This window comes from Platalea leucorodia, assembly GCF_965183815.1.
Source record: "Platalea leucorodia genome assembly, chromosome: 9".
Lineage (NCBI taxonomy): Eukaryota > Metazoa > Chordata > Aves > Pelecaniformes > Threskiornithidae > Platalea > Platalea leucorodia.
The window spans coordinates 40,203,873-40,215,189 of NC_138831.1; the positions used below are offsets into that span (position 1 = coordinate 40,203,873).

Consider the following 11,317-nt stretch of genomic DNA (forward strand, 5'->3'; position numbering starts at 1 on the left):
GTCGTGCTGTAGGGAATCACAAGCGCCTTTCTGAACATTCCTTAAAGGATGTAGGGAGAAACAAACCTCAGAGGCCCTGCTGTCGTAAAATTCCTTTCATAACCATGCCCTAACTTAACAGTCATTAGATTTTTGCCTTTATTAATTCTGTGAGAGGTTATTCCCCCTCCTCGCTGGTCTGATTACTAGAAATGTTCTTCTAATTTCCAGCCTTGTTACTGCGTCAGTCAGTTTCCTAAATCATAAATATTTCTGGAAAAACACGCCGGCCTGAGGGAAAGTGCACATCCTGGGGTTTGACCTGGTCGAAGGAAGTTACCAAGTAAAGACCGGGGAGTTGTATAGAACCGCTAGATTTTGGAGAGGGGCACTCCCTTTCTGGCCAAGGGCTGATAGCAGATTCTGGCAGGCATCGGGGCGGCGCCGCGGGGCGCGGAGCGAGCCCCTTCTGGGAACAGGCCCTGCGGGAGGGGAGTCCTGCGTGGTAAACTGGCCTTGGGTGGAGATTGCTTATTGTTGTTCTCCGTAATGATGTCCAAAAATAAACAGTATTATGCTTCGTCTGAGCTCCCTTGCCACTTTACAATGTGGCCATTGTCCTGAGCATGTAATCTTAAGTCATTCTTCCTCAGGTGGCTAAAGAGGTGCTGTCCCCGGCCCTTACACCCACCTTGTAATTCCCCCAGCAGGATTATCAGCACACTTGTTTTGGGGCCAATGAACTGGGTCCCTGAAATGGGCCAGAATCAAAAAATACATATTGGAGGGGGCTGGAATATGTTTGTACGTGTAACTGAGACTGCAGCTGTGATCACCACTTGCATAGACACCCATATGACAACTGAGGGGGCAGCAAACAGTGTGGGAGTCGGAATGAGCAGTCAAGGCTGGGAACCTGTTAAGCCAGCCTTGCTGCCTAGGGAACCACTCCCAGCTGTGTTCCAGTTCAGCCGCTCCTATGGTTTTGTTCTCCTCTGGGTGATTTCACTCACTTTGTGTTTCACCACTTGTACCAGCACAAGTGAGCCAGGGCACACAGGCATGAAGGACTGGCCAGGTAGGAGCTGCTAAAACAACTGCTTGTAAAACTCCGTCTTAAAATGTTGGGCTTTGCATTGGGGGATTGAAGAACAGGCTCATGCTCCATTCTGCTGCTCCTCCTACAGGGACAGACTTCTAGCACTGAGGAGGGGTAGTAGCTGGGGCGACTTAACACCCTAAACCAGTGCACCAAGGCTTGCTGGTTTGCTTTTTACCAGATTTTCCGAAGTTTTGTCAAGTCAAGAACCAAGTCATACGTTGCCAAGATGAACCTCTGTTGAACACAGCCTTTTGCAACAGCCTGTTACACTCCACGTCTTTATTATGACAGCCGAGGCCGTACTCCCTTTGTAGTCTTGTTTACTTACTGGCATTTGTCTTGCCAGTAGTTTGAAATTTAACAGCTTTCCAGTGTATGAGCCTGCAATCTTGCTGGGAGGGCAAGACCTCAGCAAGAAAGCTAGAAAGTTGTGTACAAACTTTGGACAAGCATCTGGAGAGAGAGAGTAGTGTTGAATTTCTGTAGGATTAGGAGGAGCAAATAAGTGCAGGAAAACAACAGAGGACTGTAGGAGACCAGGAGAGAAAGAAAGGAAGCATGAGAGGATATTAAACGCAGATTCACAAACGTTGTTGCCCATGGATGGGTAGAAGAGCCATCAGCTAAAGAGTCTAGGTTCTTCACAGTCTCCTTTGGGTAGCTCTGTTGCTGTGTAGGGACTATAAATCCAATTCAGCTAATTATAAAGAGGTGTCCTCAGCATGATTTTCTTTCTGATTAATTAAAGCTGATTCATTGTATGGCTCCATGGGTTATGGAGTTTGTTGTTGTGTAGTATCTTATTTTTAGATAGCAATGGTACTGTTAGTACTGATTTTGCACAACTCCTTGAAATTAAATATTTACACCAGCAGGTAACTGTGCTTTTTGTTAGTTTAACCAAATGTTTATGTTCCTTATTATAGGGTTCACTTAACTTCCTTTTCAAACATCTTTTTCTCTTCCAAAAAAACCTTACCTAATACTTCACAGAATAATGAACTTGGTAATGCACTTGGGAAATAGTTACTGTGAAACAGAGAACATTTTGTAGAGGAAAAGGAACAAGAGAGGCTTTCTATCAGTCCCCTTTTCTGGAGCATTTGGGTTGATAAATATTTTAACTTATCTAGAAAAACAAGCACCAATTTTATATTCCAATCCTTAGTCTATTTCTGCAAGACGTGGGAGGGCCTGAACAAGCAAAGCAGGAGCACAAATCCAAAACACCCACATCTCAAGTGAGACTATTTCAGAGTGATTATCTCACTTGTTCGTACTAGAAATTCCATCTGGAAGCTGAGAAGTCTTTCCCAGTGAAACTTTCAAAAGAAGTTTCTTTTTTTTCCCCACTGAAAGAAACTTTAAGTAAAATTGGTAACCAGTTGTAACTGAGATTTTGATTTGAGTCTGTTGAAGTGAATGGACAAGTTCCTGCAGTTGCAATCTGGCTTCATACCAGGCCTTTGATGCCTCTTTTTTAAAGCAAAGGCAGAAAAAGAAAGAAAAACAGGTAAGTTTTTAATCTGATGACAGAATAGTGACATAATTGCGATCAACAGTTAATTAGAATATACATATGAAGAAAAATATAAATGAAGTTGCAACAATCTTGTTGTTAAAAATGTCAATTTTAAGGATGACAGATCATCTCCAAAGTCCATTTTTTGCCTCGGTGTGTTTCTGAAAAGCATTAGCGGGACTACCTGCTTTTCTTGGAAGTTTTGGGATTTTGTGGAAATACTGCATTCAAACACTTTCTGACTGGTTCCTTCATCGGTTTCTTTCCATAGTTATGTCTGCCTTTCCTGAAAAGACCTTTACAGATAGAAGAGAACAAAAATATAAATCCTAGCATACCATGTAAGTGTTTTTTTCATAAAAAAAACCCATATACTTGCAAGTTATTGTTACTCTTACAGACTGTTGGGGGAGTTACAGAGACAGACATAGACACAAAAACTAGCTGTCAGAATTCTATTTCCTGAGGAGCAAAAGCTAAAAGTAGTGAATAACCTGCATGATGTCTGGAAAATAAAATACAGATTTATTAGGTACAGGAGAAGGTATGTCCCTAAGACAGACCACCCCGCAGTGGTTTTAGTTGGAAGCAGAGCCCACTGAATTGTCCGTGCGTACTCCTGCCTGCGAGCAGCTCTGCCCCGGGAACGGGAACGCTGCGGTCACTGCTGACCGCATCGCTCCTTGCCAGCGTTGCCTCCGTCACCCCACCGCTCCGCCGCGGCCCGGGCGCCGCCAGCCACCGCTGCCCGCTCCGCCCCGCCTCCCCCGCCCCGGGGCGCCGCAGCCCTCGGCCCCGCCGCGCCGCCCGCCGGCCCCCGGCCCCGCAGCGGGGGCGCTGCCCGCCTTGGGCCCGCGCAGCGCGCACAGAGACGACAGCAGCGTCGCTGCGGCGGCACGGGCAGCCCCGAGGGCGACGTGACGCCAAATTTAACTTTGCTTCCGCGGGTGAGCCCCGCTCCCCCGGCACCCCCGCACGCCTCTTTGGGCCGCCCCGAGCCCGCCGAGGGGAGACGAGGGCAGCAGCACCCCGAGGCCGCCGCCGCCGCCGCCCCGCCGAGCGGCCGGGCTCTTAACGTCATCGCTACGTCATCTCCGCATCCGTTGCGGCGGCCCTTCTGGCCAGGAGCGCGCCGCGGAGACTCTATGGTGAGGCGGCGGGGCGCGGGGCCGGTGGGGCCGCCCCGCCCCGCTCGGTGAGGGCAGCCGGACCCCCGCCGCCCGGCCGGGCCCTGCGCCCCCGCCTGCTCCCCCCGCAGCCCCGGCCGCGGCCCCGGCGGCCTCCTGCCCTGCGAGAGGGGCGCCGCGGGGAGCGGCAGCGATGAGCGTCGCGCAGCGGCCTGAGGAGGGGGCGGCGGCGGCGGCCCGCCCCGGGCGCTCGCGGGGTAGGTGAGGGCCCCGGGCCGGGCGGGAGGCGGGTGCGGGGCGTCGGAGGCGGCGGCCGGGGCAGCCCGGCTCGGAGGCGCGCCCGAAGGCGGCTGCCCCCGGCCGCGGTCAGAGCCGAGCGCCCGCGGCAGCGCTCCCTGCCCGGCGGCGGCCCGCGCCGCCCTGGGACGGGGCCGGGCGGTCAGAGGGCCTGCGGCTCGGCTCGCTCGGGAGCGGGCTGCCGGCCGCTGTCGTCCTTTTCTCCCATGCGGTGTGGCCCGTAGATCAAAGATTTTTATCTTCCAAGAGCTCTGCACCCGGTGAATCATAGCCTGCCCCGGCGAAATTCGCAGTAACCGTTAACGAGCTCTTGCAAACTTCTGAAGTTCAGCCTGTTGTGTTTTAATGAACTCTTAATATGTTTTGGGTGAAAGGCTAAGACCTTTATTTGGTAGACCTAGGTTTATTCCCTAGCTTTGAAAGCGAAGGGTGGGCGTGTGTTAATGTGTAGGTATTATTGATTCATAGCCACAACAACTGATACTGCCCCTCTTTTTCCTCAGTAGACTGGAGTGCTTGGAGGTGTTTTTAGAAGATGTCTTTGGAATACTCTATTTCTCTCTTTCTGTTCTGCTGGTGTTCAGATAAAACTGTTCACCAGGAAGCTCATGATATAGGACTGGGCAGAAGAGAAAGATAAAGAGGGAGAGGAAAAAGGAAGCACGGTTTGGTTGATAAAGTGCAAAGAATTATAACTTCACTGTTGAAATGCTTTTAATTTTTAAACAGGAAAATAGAGTTGCTCTAGGTGAAACTTGAAGTGCGTGCTGACCTGTCACATTCAACCTTGCTGTTCTTTGGTGTAGGTCCTAGTGATGCATCTCCAGATGAAGGAGTAGTAGAAGATCTGCCTTTAATAGATGAGAAAGCTGTGGAGCAGCTAACAGAAGGATTGATTTCTCATTATCTGCCTGATCTTCAGCGATCAAAATCAGCACTGCAGGAACTTACGTAAGCAAATTTTTAAAACCGACTTCTTGTATGTGCATACTTTGCCACTTTTTTTGATACAATGTTCTAGATACCCTTAACTGGAATATAGTTTATTGTAGCATTTCTGTGTTCTGACTATAGCACCCTGAATAGTTAAGGGGTTTGCGGGAGTACTGGGGGGTGTATAAGCTGCAGTGTAGCCTGTCAGAACTTTGACTGAAGAATGTCTAGTGCTGGAACACTAAAATACCCGAAGCCAGGTAGAGCAGAAGACATGCAGATTTCTTAAATACTTGTTCACTTTTGTAGTGGAAAGTCTGCTGGAAGCTAGATTTGTTTTGTTTGCAGAGATGCAGTTCATACTTAGGGCAGCTTGTAGTGTGGTATATTGTTTGTTGTCCAGTCTCTAAGCTGTGTTGCAAAAGATACACTTGGAAAACATAATTAAGGAGCTAAACAGATAGGAATTCTTTGCACATTGGCATCTCACTGATAACTGGGAATAGTTTATATTCAAGTGCAGACTGGATCTGCTGTGGGTGCAAAGATATGGGAAAGGGCTTTGCAGAGAGCCATCTCGGGTTTTGCAGGGTACGTTGGTTTGGGCTTCGTGAAGCATGATATGGTTATGCTGCTGCCAAGGACAGCCTGTGTCTGGAAAGACTTTAGCTGATGTGTGTGGGATGGAAGATCCTTAATAAGCACCAAGGATCCACACAAGTTCTATACAGAAATAACTTAGTCCTGCAGCATGACGCAGAGGCAACTGAGTGGAAAGTCAAGAGCTAATTGTTTTTCCCTTCGTTCAACCTGGGGTGTTTGCTCACTGCAACCTGCCTGTTCAGGGTTTTCAGATATTCATTCTGGGTATCTTATCATGCTGTATGATGCCAGCTAAATGTGTACTCAGCTGGGATTTTTCTAAAACCATTTACTCATGTCTTTATGGAAATCACCTAGCAATGCATAAGAGGAATCTGATATTGGGAAGCATGTGTTTGTATTGTTATGATCAAAAGTAGTATTTATTTAAAGGGCTGGTTGAAAAGCATATGCACTGCTTTACTTTGGTTTTATGCATCTTTTTTTGTTTCAGACAGAACCAAGTGGTATTACTAGAAACACTAGAACAAGAAATTTCAAAATTCAAAGAGTGTAACTCCATTCTTGATATCAATGCTTTGGTAAGTACTATTAATGCTTTCTTAAATCTCTACAAGCATAGATTTTCTTGCTGAAGCACTAGTAGCATCTTGCACATTTTCCTTGTTCTCAATGGCCTACAGGAAGAGAACCAACCAGTTCAGATATTCGGGACAAATTGTTGCTGGAAGGGGTGTGGAAGCAGCCTATTTCCCTTAAATAGGAAGGGCACTGGGAAGAAAGAGCAGGCTTAGTCAGCCAGTGGTAGTAAGTCTAGTTGTTCAAAACCAGTAGCCAAAGCAAACGTGTGCCATTTTTCGGTAGGACTCAGGGTCGTACATGAGCTCTGTGCACCTCCCCAGACTAGCAGGAAGGGTGCATGAAACACTGATATATGGTGCATAAAATGCACCATAAATTTTTATTCTGTTTAATGAATCTTAATTCAGTAGATTACTGGGGTTACCTGTTGAGATATGGTAATTTTATATATTAATACATGTAATACGTAAACTTTATATGTGAACTTGAAGATATTTAATCCATTACCAAACTGTTCAGGTAACCACTATGTTTTTGAGTGCTGTTTTGCTGTGTAGCTTTGTAAAACATCTAGTCCAACTTGACAGTCACTGCTTTAACTGTTATGTTTTTTAAGTTTTCAGAAGCTAAACACTATCACAACAAGTTAGTGAATATTAGAAATGAAATGATGATGCTCCATGAGAAGACATCAAAGTTAAAAGTGAGTGGGATAAATGTTTTTACTTTCCAACATACAAGTCAATAATACGTAATTAAATATCTACCTCTTATTTTGGATGCATGCTGAAAATTCTGATTAAAATAGAATCTTCAGTCCTTTTCTTGAATGGATGTTTTCAGTAGTGCCAAACCATGTATGTTTTTAAACTTTCACTACTTGTGCTCAAGCAACTTATGCATCTGAACTACTAGTAAATCTCAGTGTCATCATCGTTTTTAGGTGGTATAAGAATCATGCTTTGTTCTGTTGCTTCACCTAGTCCCTTCCAACTAGCTCTCTTTGCTGTTTCAGTTTCTGTGCCTTTTTAATGAGAACTAGATTGTCATAAATGTAAGAATTTCTCCTTCTATTTAATGTAATATTAACAGTGGCATAAGTTCATGGACTTCATGCTATATCGGCAGTCTCTGGTTACGTTCTGGTAAGATTAGTCCTTCAGTATGTTCAACAAAAGGGATTTTGTCTTGGAGGCAATAAATTGCACAGTATGCACCTTGTCTGGTATACACGAAGCGTGACTTTTAGTGAGACTGAAGGGAATCCAGTTTGTATTTTCCCTGTGTAGATCACAGACGTACCGTTTCTGAACAGTAAGATGGAAGTGGGAGGGAGGAAGAAAAAACGAACAGTTTATGCAACACTCAATCATAAGCAGGGTGGATTGGAGAAGATAACGTTAAGAGAACGGGAGGGATTTTGTTTGTATCTCCAACTTAAATACATCTATAAAACTTACAATTATTTTCTTGTCTTTTCTGTTTAGAAAAGAGCACTTAAGCTGCAACAAAAGAGGCAGAAAGAAGAACTAGAACGAGAACAGCAACGTGAGAAGGAACTTGAAAGAGAGAAGCAGTTAACAGCAAAACCTGCCAGGAGGACATGAAAGCAGAGCATGCAACAACTTGTCCAAATTAATCATGTCTGCATTCTGTGGAACTAAGGCAGACTTTGCTTAAACTGGGCTATAGCTGTTGCGAGCAACAGTCTACTCTATGATATTATGAATTCCAGAATGGTAATAATAGGATTGGTAACATTCAAATTTTTTCGTTTCGGCCATTCAGGTTGCCTTCTTTCGTAATGCTATGCAGTTTGATATTATTATAACGTAAGTTAAATTTTTTTTTTTTAATATTTATATATGTATATAGGAGAACTTAGGTGTCACAGTTTTAAATACCTATCAATTTTTGTTCATCTGTTCTTCTGGTGTTTAGAATTCTGATAGATATTTGGTGACTGGCATACCTGTTTTTCAGACAAAATACAGAATACTAGTTAAAGTTCAGTTCTCATCCCCAGACTTCGGTGGCCGCCTGTTTCACTGAAACTGCTTTGGTTCAGGCAGTTGGGATCACTTTTTGATGCCCTGGTTCATAAATACTGGCTTTTTGTGCAGCCTTAGTTTGGTCCGTCCCTAACGAGCTGAAGAAACTTCCAGTGTATTTGCCTGAAAGCTCACTTTATTGCAGCAGTCTTTTTTTTTTTTTTTTTTTTTTTTTGTCATGAAGTAACTTTAAAAACAGCTTTAAAGTAACTTCTGAATAATTTCCCGGCTGAATTGGTGGGGAGGAGGAAGCAGAACACTAAAGATTCTCAAAGTTGATGAGTGCACAATGCAAAGATTTATGAACTTGTGCTTCCACAAGCATTTCAGTCAAACCAGGGAACTGTTGCTTCTGTAATGGTTCAACAGGAAGACTGTGTGGTCTAAGCAGATTTCTGTGGGATTAGAAGTTGTAGTTTCTTCATTTTGTGTAACAAAATAAAACATAACCAAAACTAAACAATTTCCACTTCCTGTGAAATTCAGTTACTTGTAGGAAAAAAATACTGCATTTAATTTTTTTTCTCTAACAAATTATTCATTTGCACTTTGGGGCTATGTAGGAGAATTTTTGTTACGCTGTCCTCACCCAAATTGATGATTATTAGTGTATACTGATGATAAATGTGGAATAGAGGTTGATACCCATTTCTCTGAATGTAATTGCTTTCTTGCAGCACTTGGTGTATGTTGTCTGGACTGCTAAAAGAGCTTTAAACTATTTGTTCCTACAGCCTAACAAACTAGTTATTTTATATCTGTGTTATTTTTTAAGTAGTAATGTAAGTGGCGTGTTTTGAAGTAAGATGAAGGGTAAGCTGTGTAAAGTTTTCCATAAAATATGTATGGTAAGGTATCAGAGGGGCACAGTCAATTTTACTTTTTCTTCCATTTTAGATGACTTACACAGGGTACACCTGCCTGGACTCTCCTGTATTATAATCTTCTGAACTCCTAATTTCCTGTTCTTAATATTTGTCATCTTTTTCTGTGAAAGACATACTCTAATGAGTAATCATCCAACATGCAAGGTAAACTGGGATAATGTTTTGGGGCTAGGAGAACCAGCTACCTAAAGCAGTCTGAAGAGACACTGAAATGCTGTCACTGAAGCAGGAATGGAGTAAAAGTTTCCACAGGTGTTTTTCCTTTAAGTGACTTGTGTCTGTTAATTGCCAGTGGATTGTTGACCTGTGCTGTGGTTTGTATGTATTTCTAAGAGAAATGTAAAGAATTTCCACAGTCCATTTTTGGAGCAGAATGTACATAACTAAATATTGTTTAAATACTTTATTTTGTAATGTAATTTCAAAATTAGATTCTGGGAATTTAACAGTGCTTATTAAAGCATAACATGAAACTAGATGCCTCAGTATCCAAATTGGGATTAAATTCCTGCGGTATTTCTTGATTTGTGTTCCTTCATCTAGAATCCAGTTTAGTGTTTCGAGTTGTGGTCTCTTTCTGTGAAGAACTGTAGATTTTTTTTTTTTCCCCCAAAGAACTGTGGGAGTTTTTTTGTTTTGTTTCAAAAATCATGGCTACTTCTACTGAAAATAGAGAATTCTAAGCATAGAAATTGATGCTTTTGCAATTGCATATTTTAGTGTTTCTTTGGAATAATTTCTGATCAAAGGAATAAAAGCTTGCAGTGCTTGCCTGAGGAATCGCGTGCACATATGTAAAAATGTAATGGATAACTTTTCCCATAAAATTGTAGTAAAACATGTTTTTTGTATGAATAGGGAACTAATTTTAATTAATGACCTTTCTGTAATAAAGGGGGAGGGAATGAATTAACATATATAGGGGGAAGTTTTGTCAGTTTATGTAACTTTTTTTTTTTTTAAATTAATGAGCTCTTAAATTATTTCAGTGAAAACTACAATTCTGTATCTCCATAGGATATTGTTCTTCTCAATGCTTCTCTTGTGTCTTACTGCATAAAAAGTAAATGCCACATTGGATTAATTTAACGATACTGGCATCTAAACTTGTACGCTTGCATTAATGTGCACAGGTAGAGTAATTCTATTACTGTATACGTTTAGTCTTGCTTGATTTTATAAAAAATGACTTATCAAGTATATAAATGTGGTAGTGTTAGACATTTTCTTACTGACTTTCTATTCCATCCATATGTGGGGGCGGATCTAGCTGCATCTTTTTTAGAACCAGATAAAATGACAGCTTTAGAAGTTTTTTTTGTACTGTTTGTTTTATACTCAGTGTACTTGTTTTTAAACTAGCAAGTCATAGCAGCAGAAGTAAGACACTCAACTGTGCAGTAACACTTTGAATTTTTATTTTGTAAGATGCTCCAAATTTAGGAATTACCATTGCTAACTGGGGAATCTTGGTTTCCCATGCTTTTATCTTTGCTATTGTTAACCTGGATGCTTAATTTGTGTTCCCCCACCTATAGCTGTACAGCTTTACATGAGCCAATTTTTAATTCAGCGAAATCTGGCTTTTCCACTGGTGGCGGTAGCTTTGCCCTGTTCAGAAGACAAATATTTGTTTCTTCTTGGAAAATGGCTACAGAATAATTTATCTGGTTTTATTCTGTATGCTGTGACCTAAGTGATAATAGCATAAATAGTAATGCAAAGGTTGTTTCTGTAGCTGTTCTGTTGGGATTCCAGCATCTGAGAGAGTTCTCTGGCTGATTTATTCTGAATTATGCTTCAGTAGACACTTTCTGCCACCTACTGCTTGCTTTGCAACACTGCTGGCTGTTCTTTAAGTCTGAGCTTGATGCTTTAATGCCTCACCTTGCAGGGATCAATTTTTTTTTTTTTAACCTCATTAAATCTAACTGGTTCTTTGGATTAGTCGTGTAACTAAAATTACTGCTAAAAATTTTGCAGGACTTGCACTTAGTGAGGTAAATCTGTAAGAATACAAATTATGGCAGCTTAAATAATATGGCTATTCATGCTAGGCAAAATAGACAATATGCGCTAAGTTTCTTAGTAAAGCAGTATGTGAAGGTGGCAAAGATTATTTTATTTTATTTATTAATTCATTTATTTATTTTTAAATCAAAGCATAAGCTTAAGTTGAAGTAAACAGTTGAGTCTGGCATGAATATCACTGCTTTCCAGTAATCTGAAGTACG

The 11,317-nt window shown here is 42.4% G+C and overlaps 1 protein-coding gene across 1 annotated transcript; it reads left to right on the plus strand.

Moving 5' to 3' along the window:
- The first annotated feature begins 3,772 nt into the window (after positions 1-3,772).
- On the plus strand, positions 3,773-9,859 carry BLOC1S6 (biogenesis of lysosomal organelles complex 1 subunit 6). The gene is made up of 5 exons (XM_082322664.1): positions 3,773-3,987; positions 4,834-4,978; positions 6,057-6,144; positions 6,762-6,848; positions 7,633-9,859. Exons 1-5 carry the CDS (start codon positions 3,924-3,926, stop codon positions 7,750-7,752), a joined length of 504 nt encoding a protein of 167 aa, XP_082178790.1. The 5' UTR covers positions 3,773-3,923; the 3' UTR covers positions 7,753-9,859.
- The last annotated feature ends 1,458 nt before the right edge of the window (positions 9,860-11,317 follow it).